General features: G+C 40.6%; 2 protein-coding genes across 5 annotated transcripts in view; one reads left to right on the plus strand and one right to left on the minus strand.

The window, feature by feature from the left end:
• Positions 1–6,812, plus strand: part of Ankdd1b (ankyrin repeat and death domain containing 1B) — a 58,825-nt gene extending 52,013 nt beyond the window's left edge. Inside the window, exons 13-15 of the mRNA XM_042690717.1 lie at positions 1,529–1,730; positions 4,295–4,426; positions 5,743–6,812. Coding sequence (XP_042546651.1) covers positions 1,529–1,730; positions 4,295–4,426; positions 5,743–5,804 — 396 coding nt within the window. The 3' untranslated portion in view covers positions 5,805–6,812. The remainder of the gene's footprint in view (positions 1–1,528; positions 1,731–4,294; positions 4,427–5,742) is intronic.
• Positions 6,813–7,619: 807 nt separating this feature from the next.
• Positions 7,620–16,908, minus strand: part of Poc5 (POC5 centriolar protein) — a 39,480-nt gene continuing 30,191 nt past the window's right edge. For all 4 annotated transcript variants that reach the window (XM_042690920.1, XM_042690919.1, XM_042690918.1 and 1 more), the window contains 2 exons: positions 8,827–9,003; positions 7,620–7,975 (listed from right to left, as the gene is read on the minus strand). In XM_042690920.1, the coding sequence (XP_042546854.1) occupies positions 7,835–7,975; positions 8,827–9,003 (318 nt within the window). In that variant the 3' untranslated portion in view covers positions 7,620–7,834. The remainder of the gene's footprint in view (positions 7,976–8,826; positions 9,004–16,908) is intronic.

Here is a 16,908-nt window from a genome sequence, read left to right on the forward strand (position 1 = left end):
GATAGGAGGAAATCTTGTTTTTAAGATAGTTTTATTTACACCAAATGCATTTATAATTATTTCAAATCATCTTTTGTCTGTCAAACATGTTGTATCCTGGACTAATATAAAATGATTCCTAACAGTCATTTAAAGTTCCTTTCTTGTATCCATTATCTATTTATATATCCTATATCTATGGTAGATTATTTCAAATTAAATGTCTACTTGATGTGTGTGTGTGTGTGTGTGTGTGTGTGTGTGTGTGTAACTAACCAATCACCCATTATTAAATTCGGTGGTTAGAGGGAACTTCTTAAAATCTAGCTTATGCTGTTTTAATTTCTAGCAATTCTAGCTTGTGTTACTCTTCCAACTAGTTCAGTTTTATTTTTGGCAGACTAGCAATTTACTGTTTTCCCTAGCTTAGGGCCAGTTTATGATGACTTATTAAGGAACTGAATTTTTAAAAAACCAATATGACAGTTTGAACTCAGAGCCTTGTTCTTGCTTACTAAACTACTAAGCAAGTTTTCTTTCATTTGAGCCACACCCTCAGCCCCTTTTTGCTTTAGATATTTTTCAGAAAGGGTCTTGAATTTTTGACTGGGGCTGGTCTCCTGTGTAGCTGAGATGCCCAGTTTCTTGGTTGAGATGGGGTTTTGTTAACTTTTTCCCCAAGCTGGCCTCTAGTCACAGACCTTTAGATCTTTACCTCCTGAGCCACCATGTTTGGCCTCAAACTGAAGCCTTGATACTTGAAAACTAAATACCCAAAAGAAGATAGGGGAGAGGAGTTGAAAGTAAGGCCATTAAGCATGTTTATCACTTTGACATTTCCTTTGTCATCACATCGCTCTGTTCTTTTGAAGTCAGCATGGGACAAAACATTGCAAAATCCTTCGCACTTTCTGCTAGCTGCACAGTACCTGTGTGTGTGTATGGGTGTGTTACAGGGGAGTGAACCCAGCCAGGGCCTCTCCCATGTTAGATGAGTATGCTACTATTGGAGTATCTTCTATTCTCTTCTTTCTCTTTTCTTCTTTTCTCCTTTCTCATCTCTTTTCCTTTTCTCTTCTATTTTCTCTCTCCTTCCCTTCTTCCTTCCCTCTCCCTCCTCTCCCCCTCCCCTCCCCTTTTTCCCTCCTTTCCCCCTCCCTCCTCTTCTCCTCCTCCTCCCCCTACCTCCTCCTCCTCCCCCTACCACCTCCTCCCCCTCCTCCTCCTCCTCCTCCTCCCCCTCCCCCTCCCCCTCCCCCTCCTCCTCCTGCTCCTGCTTCTGCTCCTGCTTCTGCTTGATAAGTCTCACTAACTGCTAACTGTCTGGGCTGGCCTCAGCCTCAAGATCTTTCTGTCTGTAGAGTAGCTAGGATTACACCATGCCCAGCTTCTATTCAAACTTTTTCTTTTTAATTTCAAGACATTAGTCTCTATTTTGGATGATTAAAAAAAAAAGACCCAGGACAAATAACACTGAAAGAAGTCCTGGCTACCACCTTAGCAATTATATGTGAACACATACAAACTCTGAAATAATTTTTCAATTTAGGAGCATGAGGAGAGCACCGGGGAGCTCTCAGCAGGTTTCACTCTGACATTCAAGCAAGACCACTGCCCGGAGACCAGACACATCCGCACACTTCTCTGGAACCTGGCTTATCGGCAGCTGCAAGTTAATGAGTGGCAGAGGTTGGCCCGCTTGTGGAGCTTCACAGATGACCAGATCAGAGCCATTGAGGCCCAGTGGTCAGGTGAGTGTGGGCCGATCAGCTGGTGGGGGGATAGCACCCTTCCTCCTCCCAGTCAGTGCCTGGCTCCCCACAATGAGCCCGGGATGTGGGAGAGGGACAGACAGCTGTGGTTGGTAAGTGTGCAGAGCTCATGTCTCGGTGAGCTGCAGTAAGCTGCATGTGCAGAGGGGTGACTACTTTCACTGGACCACAGGAGATAGCAGGAGCAGGCCGCCAAAGAGACCAAGGCTCCTGGCTGAATGGCATCACGCCATTAAGTCTTTTAACAGTTGGCCTGTCCCTGGGAAGACAGTGTCCCTTGAAATGCTTTTTTTTTTTTTTAAGCTGGCACATATTAATTGTACAAATGGATTTCACCAAAACGTTTTTACACATGTAAACAATGGCAAACCTCATTCCCTCTCCCTCTCCCCCATCCCAACTGTCCTCCCTAAAACAATTTCAGCAGGTGCATTCCTCTATTTCCTAAGCAAATAGACCGCTTCGACCTTATTCATTCCCATTCACCCTCTTTGTTAGACCTCCCCACTCCTGCTGCTACCTCTGTGCTCCCAGCCTATTTAGTTTTGGTTATTGTTATCATCATCATCATTTTAGTTAGGGCCAGCTTGAACCTCAGTCCTCTTCCATCCAGTCAGCATTCCATTTAGGAAAGAGAGAAATGGAAGGACCACAAATCTCAAACTTTGCTAATTTATGTCTTTATATTCATTTTATGCATGGACTTTATGTAGTTTCCTATTTGCTTTTGGATTTCCATCGGGATTGATTAACTCTGTTAACTCTGTTATTCTGGCCCACAGTTTTGGAGGACTTTTTCTGTCCACAGTTGGTCTGTTGCTTTGGTCTGTGGGTAAGGTACACAGCTGGTAGGAATTAGGTGGTAGAATCACAAACCGGTGAGCACACACACCACACCCAAGCAAATGATGGGACTTTGCATGGCTAATTCGAAGGGTCCATCTCCATAGGAACTAATGCAGATGATGTACTAAAAACATTAAAGATGAACTAGTTTCAGAAAAGATTTCTGAGGACTCTTCTTTGGGGTCCATCTCTTCTTTTTAAGGCTTTCATTTCACATTCAAATAAACTTTAGCTTTAAAAAGAAAATAAGATTTCTTCTTTGTCATTTTGTTAAGATTTCTCCTTGGTAATTAATTAGGCATAGGGTGTTCTGTGATGCCTTCAAGAAAATTGAGTTGTCTTTTAGAAATCTCTTGACTTATACCTCCCCACAGGATAAGGAAGATTTAAAAGTTGTTCAGTCAATCTTTAGGAGTAGGACTACAGGTGCATAGTGTGAGGCCCTGAGATCAGTCTCCAGCACAGCAATAATCAAGTAAATAATTAAATAAAAATATTTCTGGATGGTCTGCAGGGCTAGAAAACATGTTGTCTAAGCCATGTGCTCATGTGATGGTGTTTGCCATCTCTTTGACATGACATTGACGTCGATAATCTAGTTATCTTGTTGGGAATTGTAGGCTTTTGAGTGAAGATAAGCCATGCGCATGGTATACAAGAAATATTAGTTAGGAACAAGATTAGGGAAGGAACAGAGGAGTTGCTTTCCTAGGACTATATTCTTTATGCACAGTTTCTTTTCTGGAAACATTTGAACCTCTAAAGTCTGAAGAGCCAATTTTTTTCCACACCCCATCCCCAGAGCTCAGGGCCTCTTTCGGAGGACCATCTGTCTGCTTCTGTAAGGACCCTGTCATAGGGGTGATGTGCGATCCTGTGAACTCTTCTCAGGAGTGACAATGGCTTTGGCACTGTCATGTCCCAGCATCTCCCCAGTGTACCTGTCAGGAGTTTCTGCAGCTGGGTTACAGAATGAGAAATCCCAACCTGAGTTGCAGAATTTCCTGAGAGCGAGTTCCTGGACACAGGGGAGGCCTTAATCAATAATGAGATTTGGGCCATCAGTGGCAGCACAGAATCTTGTTACAGGTCTGACTCAGGACCTGCATGTTAATGAGATGCCCAGTGACATACACACTTGGAGCAGGATTACAGCAGCTGTCTTCCCATCGCAGAAAACTCATCACATTAAAACTGTCATCATGGCTGGGGTGTTGGCTTAATGGTAGAATGCTGGCCTCCATGCACGACGCTTTGGGTTCGATTCCCCAGTACCACATAAACAGAAAAAGCTGAAAGTGGCACTGAGGCTCAAGTGGTAGAGTGCTAGCCATGAGCAAAGGAAGCTCAGGGACAGGGTCCAGGCCCTGAGTTCAAGCCCTAGGACTGGTAACAAAACAAAAAACTGTCATCACCACCCACAGACATGGCAAGTGCTTAGTTCCATGAGTGTTCCCTTAGGTGCACTCTAGTATAGGAGGTGCAGGCCAGGACCCCAGGAATCCAGATTCTAGGCATCAGACAGCAGAAGCAGGCAGGAACTGAAGGGCTTCCCTGCAGCTCTGGCTCTTGGTCTGACAGCTGTCAGGGGAGGATTGGGTGGGCAGCCAAGGTGGTAGGGGCAACTTAAAATCAAGGTTACCTTGGAAAGAAGCATCGCTCATGGTGTTTCATGCGACCCCTTGTCCTTGGCACAGGAAACCAGAGCTTCCGTGAGCATGGCCACAGGGCTCTGCTCATCTGGCTGCACGGGGCTCTGATGACACAGCCCCACCCTGCCAAACATCTGTATGAAGAGCTGGTGCGTGCAGGTTTTCCTGAACTAGCTGGTGAGTCACAGTTCCCCGGACAGAATCTCCCTCTGCTTGAAGCAATGGGGGACAGTTGACAAAACAGCCCTGGAACAGCAAGCTCTGCCAAGGGCGCATACTTGGCCAGCAGTTTCTCCTTTGGTAAATGGCCCAGTTTACAATGGTCCTGTGTTAGCCCCATGGTTCTGTTTCACCCTGTACTGGGCATTGTGGGAGTGTCTCTGTGTATGTGTATTTGTGGGTGTGGATAGTGGGGGTGGGAGACAAATGCTAAACTCTTCTATGGCGGGCTATAGGTTACAGCACTGTCTCTACACCTACACTTGAGAAGTGTTTTACCCCTGTTGGGGTGAAAATGTGTGAAAATGTTACATCTATATACTTTGCCAGGGGAGGTTATTATAAAAATCATTCAGGGACTGGGGACATGGATCAGGTGGTAGAGTGATAGGCCTTGAGTTCAATTTTTGGCAACATACACACACGCGTGCACAGACACACACACGCACTACTCTGCACAAGTCTAAGGAAAATTCTTTGACAACTTATCAATAAGGGCTGGTGGAATGGCTCAGGTGTGAGGCCCTGAGTTCAGTCCCCAGTACCTCAAAACAATTTTTTTTTTGGTCATAGGGCTTGAACTCTGGGCCTGGGCATTGTCACTCAGCTCTTCAGCTCCAGGCTAGCACTCTACCACTTGAGTGGTGATTTATTGGAGATGGTCTCACGACTTTCCTGCCCGGGCTGGCTTTGAACTGCAGTCCTCAGATCTCAGCCTCCTGAGTACCTAGGATTACAGGCATGAGCCACTGGTGCCCGGCTTCAAAACAAAAAGTTATTAATAAATTAGGTGGGACTATAGCTCTCATAGAAAGACCACCATTGAAGCAAAGTATGGGAAATTATTTCAAAAAAGTAGTTTTGCCTGGATTTGAGGCATAAATGAATAAATCTGGCCACTGGTCCAGCATTGTTTCAGGTACATGTAGCTCATGGATGACACCTACCCCAGGGTATTATCCTCTAAGCACTGGGCTTCCTTCATCATTAAATTTGTTCTTTCCTGTGGAACAGTCTCTGTAGGAACTGTCAGGGAAGACCATGGAGTGGTGGTTTGTTCTCTGGAGCAGGACTGAATCATTTCGGTATGGCCTTCCACAGGTTTTGGTTCCTCACCATGTCAGGGTTCTTATCTATTAACTTAAGGCAGGCAATGAACCCATCTACATCGAAGGGCTGTCATAGAATTAAATGAGTGATGTTATCTAACACATAGTACTTGCTTAGAAATATTAGCTACTCATCATACTTAGTATCCTATTTTTTTTTTCCAGAAAAGATTCGCCAATTCAAAAGCACATCTGACTCCAGCTCCAAGAAATGTGTAGTTTCTTAAATGCATAAAGGAACTTCTTTAAATACACTCAGCATCCGGTTCTTTTAAATTCAGTCCTGTTTGTGCCATGAGTTTCATTCAGCAGTGCTGATTTTCCCTCCAATGATGAAGATAGTACTGACAGGTTCCTAGAGCTGATGACAAAGAAGCTGGACTTTTTTATATTTCCCAACCACTGGAAAGTCATATTTTCTTTTTGGTTTTGTTCAAGGCAAGTTGCATGTGATGCTCATTTCTGTCACCGGGGCAGCCCATGAAGAAGATAATCTAGGAGGGCTTTGTCCATGTTTAGAAACAAAGCAGCATGCATGGCGACATGGAGAAAACCAAGTGCTGGAAGAGATAGATGTGGTTTTGAAATTGGGGTTCCCACTTGGGACCTCTGAGGCCTGGGAATCAATATTACTTCAGTTCTCAGATTGAATTTCCATCTGTAAAATGGGGGAAATGTCTCTCCTAAGAGGTCAGAGTGAGGATGAAGAAAGAACATCTGTCATGGCTGGGGCCCACGGCCCAGAAATCAATTTTTAAGTCTCTTTGGTAACAGAAATTCTGTTTGAAAATAGTCACTGGTAACTTTGAATCACAGAGAAATATGAAGTATTACCTAGGAAATTCTAGAAATACACCAATGTATTTTTAATCTCTTGGTAGATTAATTACAGGTGACTTTAATTTTCTTGCTACTTTTTGGTATGATCTAAGTGTTTTCATTAGGAGTATGCATTATTGCGATCTGAAAAGGTTACAAAATGAATGTGAAGTCAATATTAATTCTCAGCAGTTTATGTCTCCCTATTTGCTATAATTTAAGTGGCCTCACCTGGTCTGCTTTGCTCATGTGTAACACCTTTGTTAGGTTTAATTCCACACACCTTATGTGGTTTGAGCCTTATATAAGCTTTGTGCTAGCTGCATTCCAGGCTGCTGGTCTTTGAGATAGGAGTCCACCAGCAGTCCTTCAGCTCTCCAATAAAGATGCGTAATTTGGACTTTTAAGTGGTGGCTTCTCTGTTTCTCACGACTGAAGATCCTATCAGACTGCTAAGAACTGACTTATTTTGCTGTGCCTGTAAACATAGATGCAAACAGGCAGGGTGATAGATGCTCTTACTAGACAGATGACACTGAAACTGGCCCAAGACCATGGCCTGAGACAGGTGGAGAAGCCTGAAGTTCTTTTGTTCCTAAGCTGCCCAGATGACTTCTTCGTATTGAGCAGCCACTGAAGTTTCTGTCCAAGCCCAGCAGGTCTATACTGCACAGGCTAGTTTCTGTTCAGAGAGGACAGTGTGGCTCAGTGCTACAGTTTCAAACAAGGGAGGAAGGACATCAGAGGCATGTCGCTCTAACAGGAGATTCCCTACTGATGCTTTATAACTTCATTTTGGTGCTAATGGTAAAACCTTCCCCTCTTTTACCATTCACGTCTTTATTTTTTTCACTTCAAAGTAAAAATATCTTCGTTTTCCTCTATTCCTACTTCCCTCCTCCCTCTTTTCTTCCCCTGCCCCCACTTCCTTTCATATTATTTCACTCTCCCCTAGGGCCTTACTATATAACCATCCTGGCCTCAAACTCATGATCCTCCTACTTCAGCCTTCCAGGTACTGGAATTATAGGCATGCAACACCATGCCTGGCTTAAAAATACTTTAGTTTAATTTTTATTAGTTTTATAATGTTTTTAGTGATGTTCCCTGTCAAAATTTTGTGTAAATTATGGGTCAGTAACACTGGAAATAATTGTTTTAGAAAACACTGCACAGAAAACAGGATTTATAAACTCCAGGGATATAACTAGTGACAGGCTGAATATATTTACAAATGAAGTTTATGTTTTAATTTAAAGAAGCATTACTTAATTGTTTAAATAAAAATAACATTAAAATACTTTCTACATATAGTTACAAAGGATGGTACAGCTTGCAAAAGAGGTAAGTTTGAAAAGATGAACATGATGCATCCACGATCTTCTAACAAGGCTGGAACGGTTAGAGGAATGATGACGTGTGTGTGAAAAGGTTCACTTTAGTCAACCACTTTTATGGACTGAACATTTGCCAGAGACTGGGTGTGGGCTGACCTGCTTCCAAGAGATCTAGATGCTGTGACACTTTCAGGATGGATGGTCCGTGGATATTTTGCAGCAGCTGCTTGAGAAATAGTTTGCTGAAAAGAGAAAAGTTGCTTTAATAATCCCTTAAGAGTCTATGTATCATCTCCACATTAAGCATCCAGTAGATAGACGTAATGGATGGGGTGAAGTAGCTAGGTGAACAAATGATGAAGCCCTTTTCCAGAATGAATCCATAACGTAGCGGCCTGTGTTCAACACCCACATAGAATACAGAGCAATGATCAGAGTGACGGAGGTGCTCCTCCAGGACTCACCCATCCTTCTCCTCGTTCCATCCAGTGTTCCCTGCACTGGCTGACCATTAAAATGCGGTGTCTAATTCTGGAAGACACTAGGAAGCACTGAGGATTCAAACCACAGTAGCAGAGGCCTCGTATTTTTGCCTATTTCTGCTTCAAATTCTCTATATATTTCTATTCTACACATTTATTGCAACTGAATTTCTTTTAATACTAGAAATATGCAGACAATTGTATTGATAAAAGGGGAAGGAGGTAAAAAAAAAACAAAAACAAACGCCAAAAAACCCAGGAGCAAAGTTAAAAGTAGAAGAAGTTTTCTTCTAATCAATTCTGCTACACAAGCAGCTGGTTCATGGGTACATAGTTTTTGTTCTATATCATTATATGTTTTACCATTTTTGCTACCAGCACACTGGATTCTTTTTTTATGCTATTAGGTAGAAGAAGAAATGTTTCGGAAACCAATTTCTTAACAGACAGAAAAAAGACATGGTAAATGGAGTATATGGAGACAGAAAGAGAAGGCAAAACAGGTGTCAGACATTATAAATTTTTATATTTCCCAAACTCCTTTGAAGGCTTTCTCAGTATACAAACTTTCAGGAAAAAGACCATGGACTCATGGGTCAATGCAGACTCACCACTGTGACTGGATGATGTTTTTCCACAACAACGGAGCTCATGGGAGGAGAAACTCCCATTATAGCCAAACTGCTATTAATTCTATTCTTTGAAGCAAAATCACATCTCCCTGTGATCCGGGCTGTAATTGTTTTTGAAGCTTTCTGTTGTGCTGAAGTTACCATTCTTGGCACATACTATAAAACAAACAAAATATCCAGTTGGTAGAAAACCTATGTGAAATCTCTATTGCTTTCAAAGAAAATATACAGCACAGGCCACCAGTGCCTCATGCCTGTAATCCTAGCTACTCAGGAGGCTGAGATCTGAGGATGACCATTGGAAGCCAGTGTGGGTAGGTAAGTCTGTGAGACTCTTATTTCCAATTAACCACCAAAAAACTGGAAGTGGAGCTGTAGCTCAAGTGCTAGAACACTAGCTTTGAGCAAAAACTCAGGGCAGTGTTTAGGCCCTGAATTCAAGCTCCAGGACTGGTGCGTGTCCCATGCACACATACACTATTTAAAAATAAAGTTTGATGAGAGAAAACGAAAACCCAATCTCCAAATACTCCAAAATTCCCCTGTAAACATATGCCAACTATTTTAGAAGATTTGAGAAACTTTTGCATTGATGATGAATCATAGGAAGTTGCAAATACTATAGAGAAGCCCAGTGTACTGCCCCCATTTTCCTGAGTGATTAACCCTTTGATGAACAACAATGAAACTAAACAGCTGGCACTCATGTAATGCCTGTGGGTAGACTTATGTCATTTTGTCACATGTAGATTTTCATTGTTATTGTTGGTCATGGGGCTTGAATTCTGGGCCTGGGCGCTGTCCCTGGACTCTTCAGCTCAAGGCGAGCGCTATATAAACTTGAGCCACAGCACCAGTTCCGGTTTTCTGGTGGTTAACTGGAGATAGGAGTCTCACAGACTTTCCTGCCCACTGGCTTTGAACTGTGATCCTCAGATTTCAGCCTCTTGATAGCTAGAAGTATAGGCGTGAGCCACTGGTGCCCGGCATATGTAGATTTTTGTAACTAGCCATGCAAATCAAGAACAGATTGTCCCATCACCACACAGATGTTCCTCACATCTCTATTTCTAGTCTCCTCGGCTCTCCTTCCTTCACAACCACAGTTTTATGAGCAAGTTGATCCAGAAGCAAAATTCATATTACCAATGACATATATAGTTTTGTGTTCTGACTTTTAAACCCTGTTTATTAGAAAACTATGATCTTGAGCCAAAATAAAAAAAAAAAAAAAAACACCTCAGCTGGAAACTGATGGCTCATTATCTGTAATCCTAGCTACTCAGGAGGTTGAGCTGAGGATCACAGTTCGAAGCCAGCCTTGGCAGGAAAGTTCATGAGACTCTCACTTCCAATTAACTATCAAAAAAAAAAAAAAAAAGCCAGAAGTGAAGTGGCAGCTCAAGTGGGTAGAGTATGGTAGCCTTGATCAAAAAAGCTCAGGGACAGTGTTCAGGCCCTGAGTCAAGCCCCACAATGAGCACGTAAATTAATAAATAAAAATAAAAAATAAAATAAAATATAAATAAAAAAACCCAAACCAACCCAAAACAAACAGGGGTGAGTGCTTGTCTAATATGAACTAGGATGTTGATTCCCAGCTCTGAAAAACAAAAACTTTTTTTTGTCCGGTCGTGGGGCCTGAACTCTGGGTCTGGGCGCTGTCGCTCAGCAATTCAGCTCAAGGCTAGTGCTCTACCACTTGAGCCACAGCGCCACTTCTGGCTTTTTTCTTTTTTCTTATGTAGTGCTGAGGAATCAAACCCAGGGCCTCAGGCATGCAAGGCAAGTGCTCTACCACTGAGCCACCTTCCCGGCCCCATGAAAAACAAAAACTTTTAATACCTTCTGATGAATATCTACCTTATCTAATAATTGCAAATACTTATCCAATAATGTAAACATTTTCCCTACTTTATTTCGTTTCAGCTTTATTTTCAATGCACATGAATTTTTAAAATTACTGTCATTAACCTTGTCAACAATGTTTTCTTTCTTTCTTTTTTCTTTTTTTGCCAGTCCTGGAGCTTGAACTCAGGGCCTGGGCTTTGTTCCTGAGCCTCTCTGTGTTCGAGGCTAGTGCTCTACCACTTCAGCCACAGCGCCACTCATGGCTTTTTCTGTTTATGTAGTCCTGAGGAATCGAACCCAGGGCTTCATGCATGCTAGGCAAGCATTCTACCACTAAGTCACATTCCCAGCCCCAATCAATGTTTTCTTATTTCCATAATTGAGCCAAAACAGCTTGTATTGGACAGCTGAGATAATTAGATTCTTCTAATGTATGTATTTTTGGTTTAACTTATTTAAACACCTGAAATTTCAGGGCACAGAATTAATCCAAATATATTTCTTCTCTCAACCATTTTTCCAAGAGCATTTACTAAGCATCGAGTTAGCCAGTGAAGTTCTCTACACATCTGTATCCAGCTATAAATGGTGAAAATGGTCTACTGAAATAATAAGGGGAGTGAGCTCCAGAAGAGACAGGTCTGGGAACGGAAATGGCAGAATAGTGATCGTTTTGAATATGCAGTATATGCTACTCAAGAAAATTATAGCACTTTAAGTCCGATCAACATAATAACATATTAACCTTGAGGAAACAGCAATTACTTGCAATTCCCCGGAGTTGGAAAGAATCCATTACATTTCACAGAAAACTAAGCAAAGACAAAACTAAAGTAATTAATGCTAGGAACAAAAAAATTATACTAAAAATGAAATGTGATCATAGTATACATTCTTGGCTTAGCTTTGTTTACACAGCCATCACCAATGCAGATTTAATCTAGAGTTGGAATATCTACACCTAAATATGGGGTGAGAAGGAATAAGGCAATGCCAGGAAGTCAAATCCTTCTATCCCGTCAGCAGATAACGCTAGAAATTCATAAATGTAGAGATAATACACAAGCATCTTATTTAGGAGAAGATAGTTAAGTAGAAGAAATAGTCAAGAGAGTTTACAGAGAGGAATTTAGAGAAGTGTTTTTGACTAGAATTCTTATGGAAGCTATTTGGCTTTTAATATTGAACTTTTATGGATCTTATGAATTTGAGATGTTTTGCATGCTTCTAAACTTTAGAGACATGTTTTTATTCTAGTGCTCTCTCTCTCTCTCTGTTTCTCTGTCTGTCTCTGTCTGTCTGTTTCTCTTTTTGTGTGCTGCTCCTGGGGCTTGAACTCAGGGCCTGGATGTGGTCCCTGAGCTTCTTTTGCTTGAGGCAAGCACTCTACCACTTGAGCCACAGCGCCACTTCTGCCTTTTTTTGGTAGTGAACTAGAGATAAGAGTCTCACAGGTTTTCTTGACTGGGTTGGCTTTGAATTGTGATCCTCAGATCTCAGCCTCTTGAGTAGCTAAGATTACAGGCATGAGACACTGATACCAGGTTTCTAGTGTTTTAAATGACAAAAATAAGGTACATAAATCCATAGCCTCTTGTGTGCTAAGCATGCATTCTACCACCGAGCTACATTCTCTTGACTTTTAATATAGATTTCTTTTTAAAGGTGAAAATTTACTGGGAAAGAAATATTGCAAAGAAAGAGAGTATGTGGCATAAACATGCACTTCAGTCCTAGTGAAGATTCTCAAATGCTCTTCTAAAATAAAATTAATGGTTAAGAAAATCCTTTGCAGGCAAGGGGTGGGGTTCCTTGGCAAGGCATTGTACTGTTCAGGATGTGTGAGACCCTGCCTTTTTGTTTTTGTCTTTTTTTTTGTTGTTGTTGGTCATGGGGCCTGAACTCTGGGCCTGGGTGCTGTCCCTCAGCTTTTCAGCTCAAGGCTAGAGCTCTACCACTTGAGCCATAGCACCATTTTTGGCTTTTTCTGCTTATGTGGTGCTGAGGAGTCAAACCCAGGGCCTCATGCACGCAAGGCAAGCACTCTACCACTGAGCCACCTTCTTAGGTGGGTCTGATCCTCTTACTGGGAAAGAAAAATAAACTGCTTAGCATTTAAAACAGTATAATGGAGTCTGCTACTTTACTCTTGCCTCACCACATCTGAGGGTTCAAACACTTCATTTGCTTGTAGCTTTTCTGATCGTGAGACTGAGAAAAACTAGAGAAGTCTAGACTGAGAAACACTAGTGAGATAAACACCACAAAGGCAAGCTACTCAGTGAAGCTGAGAGTTGCTTTAGAAGGCCTTCTGCAAGATGGAAAGAGACGAGTTAAACAGTTGTCACAGATGGCTTCCATGTCTACCCAGTTGCTCATTTTTAAATGATTTATCACTTGTTAAGTAATGAAACTAACATTGTATAAAGGTGATGAAAAAGAACTGTTTTAAAAACAGACAGGATATTTTAAAAAGAATATTTAAAGGTTTTGAGAGAATTATAGGGTAAGTTATTTGAAAATATTGCTGTTAAATTAAGTGGAGGAAAAAATCTAGAAGGACCCTGTAATCAGCAGTTTTGTTACTTCATGTTGTATTTTACAGAAACTGACTTTGGAAACTTAGAAAATACACAGAAAATATATAACAATGTAGATTAGATTAGAAAGATAGCTTAATTATAATCAGTATTGTATAGATTACCTTGCAAACTCATATTTAAGATGAAATAATAAGGCATGCAAATGTCATTAAAAAAGAAAATCATTCTCTACTTTAGCAGACTCAAGTAAATGACCACTTTTGGGCCCTGATCACGGTAGTAAACATTGAATCTATCAGCTTAGCTGGCTTTAAAGAAACGTTGAAAGAGAAAATTTTGGCACTTAAAGTCCTGTCAACATAAAAATCCTGAAAGGAATAAGAAAAAATGGAAATGATATTTTAAAACCCAACATTTAAATCATAATATTTGACAGGGAGACATTCAGATCAGTGGGTAGGAGGGGTCCAGGCCTCTTACGTCAGATTGTGAAAGTCTGAATTCCAGCTCTTAAAAGAGGTATTGTGTCTACACTGTGTTAAGCTCTAAGCCTCAACTTCCTCATTTATAAAATGGGAAATGTAGCACCGACTACCTACCTAATGATACCTTATCCCTTTCATTCTGATGAAGAGGAAAGCTAGAACAGAAATCTTACTAGTTTTAAAATCTACCTGAGAATCTTTTCCTTCAACTATTCTGACTGGAGTTAGAAAGATAATAGTACCACCTATTGTTCAAGCTAGTGAGATGCAGTATGAACTGTCTACATGTATTTGGAACACTGTTTTCTACTATGACATTCTGACACTTCCTTTAACACATTGAGAAGTGTGCAGAGGAGAAAAACAGTTTTACAAATGAAGATGTTATTTCATAGAATATTAACCCTCCTTGCTTTCATTTCCTATCTCTTTTATGCTATGAAAATCCCAAGAAAGTCTGGAAAAAGTTGAATGTTCACTTAGGAGTAAAACTTGGTGATTAAAATGAAGAACAAGACAACCAGGGTTTGATTGATTTGGTTTACATTAAGTTAACCAAATAATGAACTTGTTCCTATTGTTTTTATGGTTCTTTAAAAAATAAGAACACATATTTAAAGTGAACCTGAGTGTTTTAATCATATAAAGAAGGAAAAAAAAAACCTAGCATAAGACTTAGAGAAAGATTTACTCGTGATTCTCTCTGGTCACAAAGATTGTTCTTTTCAAGGAGTAGATGATATAGGGGGTCTATGTGTATTCCTGCACGCACCCATGTGTATATTATATTCATGAATATGTGCGTGGCTGTTATGTGTTGGGGGACAAATAAGAAGGGATGTCTTCACAGTACTGTTTCTCATGTTTCAAAGACTTCAAAATTATCTTAGGTAGTCAAACTGTTTCAAAAAAATAAAATTGGCAAACTTACACATTTCCCCCCTTGTATATTTGTTTATCCATAACTGCAGACTTGTTGGTATAGTCATATTTTTACAAGGGAGTTTTAGCTCTGTGTGTGTCATCTGCATATATAATATGAATGAAAAATGAGAAATTTACATAAACTCTCATCGTGTTTGTTTAAATGAGATCATCCATATTGGATCATATTTTAAAATGTAAAATCATGGAAAAGAAACAAAGCTGAAGATATATCAGGGTTGATATATCTCCACATATTCAAATTTCCTTCTCTTTTTTTTTTTTTGGCAGTACTTGAACTCAGGACCTTATGCTGGCTAGGCAGGTAGTCTACCACTGAGCCATACCTCCAGCCCTTTTGTACTCTAGTTATTTTTGAGATAGAATCCTGCTTCTTGCTTACAATGAACCTATTTTACATATTCTGTCTTTGGTGGGGTAATAAGCCCAGCCTCTTTCTACTGAGATAGAATCTTACAGACTTTTCTTCCTGACCTGGCCTGGAATCAGAATCCTTCTAATCTCACCCTCCCATATTGCTTAGGGTCACAAGTGTATATCACCATATCCAGTGATGAGCTGAGAGGTTTCTGCAAACTTTCTGCCTAGGTTGGCTCGAAAATATGACACTTCCATTCTTATCCTTCCAGGTAGCTAGGAGATAGCATGAGCCACGAGGACCAGGCTTTCACATTCGTCTAACAGTCAAATGATGGATCTATCTCTATCTATATATCTAGCCATCCATCCATCTCACTTCAGTCAATAGCAAACATGGTTAGTAGTAGACCTAAATGTATTTTTCTTCAAAATTGGTAGCTTTAAAAAACAGAATTGAATAAGGTGGAAGACTGATGGTAACTAAGGGTAAGCAATTATCTGGTTGACGCAGGCCTCTTCCCTCACAACAGCTGTCCAAAGCAATGGTACCATGTGATGGCCTGCCAGGGCAGTGGTAAGAACCAAAGCCTTTCCTCCTGTTTTCTTTTCTATTATATCAGTGGTTGAAAGTTGGAGAAGGAGATGGAATTATCTCAAGAATTTATAAGGGATTGCATACCTTTGTGCCAAATTCACATGAAAAGAAGGTGGCCAACTGCTGTCTTACTTACACATATTGACACTGCATTTCAAATTGTTCACTATCTGTATGATTTAATGACTTTTAAAAAAAATGTGGTACTGAGGAATCGAACCCAGGGCCTTATCAGGTTAGGCAAGCACTCTACCACTAAGCCACATTCCCAGCCCTCACTTTCCATCTTTAAAAAAAAGGGGGGGGGGTGTTAAATATTGTTGGCATTCTTCTGGTTCCTTTAAATGCCCCTGGTTATTCCAGAGGGTGTTTTTTTGTCTCTCTCCTTTCTTTTTTGGTCCTTCACTTTTTCTTGGATCTTAACACCCATGTAAGTTATGATTCCAACCATACATGGTTTGAAAGCTTGCCCAAAAAGTATAAAAGAGTGTTTCAATGCCACAACCTTTCCTATTGCCTGTGGAGTCTCTGCTGAAAAGAATCAAGATTTGAAGCTCTAGAATAAGACAAATGCGAGCATGTTGTTTGCCAGGACACTGTGGGGTTATATTGATGTGTAACAAGTTGATTCAGAACACTGGAATTTCATTCTACTCTGATTGATTTTTTTTTTCTTTTGTAAAGGCAATTAACTAGTCCCGGAAGGATCTTTCAGTTATATAAGATTTTGTTTCATGGATGTCATGGCTCCATTCCTATTTTTGTCTTGTTCTTCCAATTTGGTATATACAACTTTTTTCAGAATTCTTGTATTTGGAACGTAGTGTCTTGGTTTCACTGTTTTTTCTTTTTTGTTTGTTATTGTTTGTCCTTTTTTTAACTAAAGCTATATAAAGCTTGTGGATTAAACAGAATAAATTTTTAAATTAAAAAAAAAAAGTTCCACAGAGGTGAGTGAGTCTGACAAGCTCAGTTAACCTGATGTCTATTCCTTTCCTTCCTGGGAAAATTTTTTGGAGAAAATAAGTTTAACAAGAGGAGGAGGAGGGTCAGACCGTAATAATTTCACTTCTACCACATTATCCTAAATAGACTCCAATCTCATTCAGTATGGTCCTCTAGGTACTTCTCTAATAAAAGCTCAGTAACTCCAAAAAAATTGTTCCTTTTTGCACTGAGCTACATCCCTGTCAATTCCATTTTTTTTTTTGGCGGGGGTGAGTCTGGTCATGGGGCCTGAACTCTGGGCCTAGGTGCTGTCCCTCAGCTCTTCAGCTCAAAG

Source organism: Dipodomys spectabilis, unplaced genomic scaffold (genome assembly GCF_019054845.1).
Source record: "Dipodomys spectabilis isolate Male_0828 unplaced genomic scaffold, ASM1905484v1 ptg000140l, whole genome shotgun sequence".
NCBI lineage: Eukaryota > Metazoa > Chordata > Mammalia > Rodentia > Heteromyidae > Dipodomys > Dipodomys spectabilis.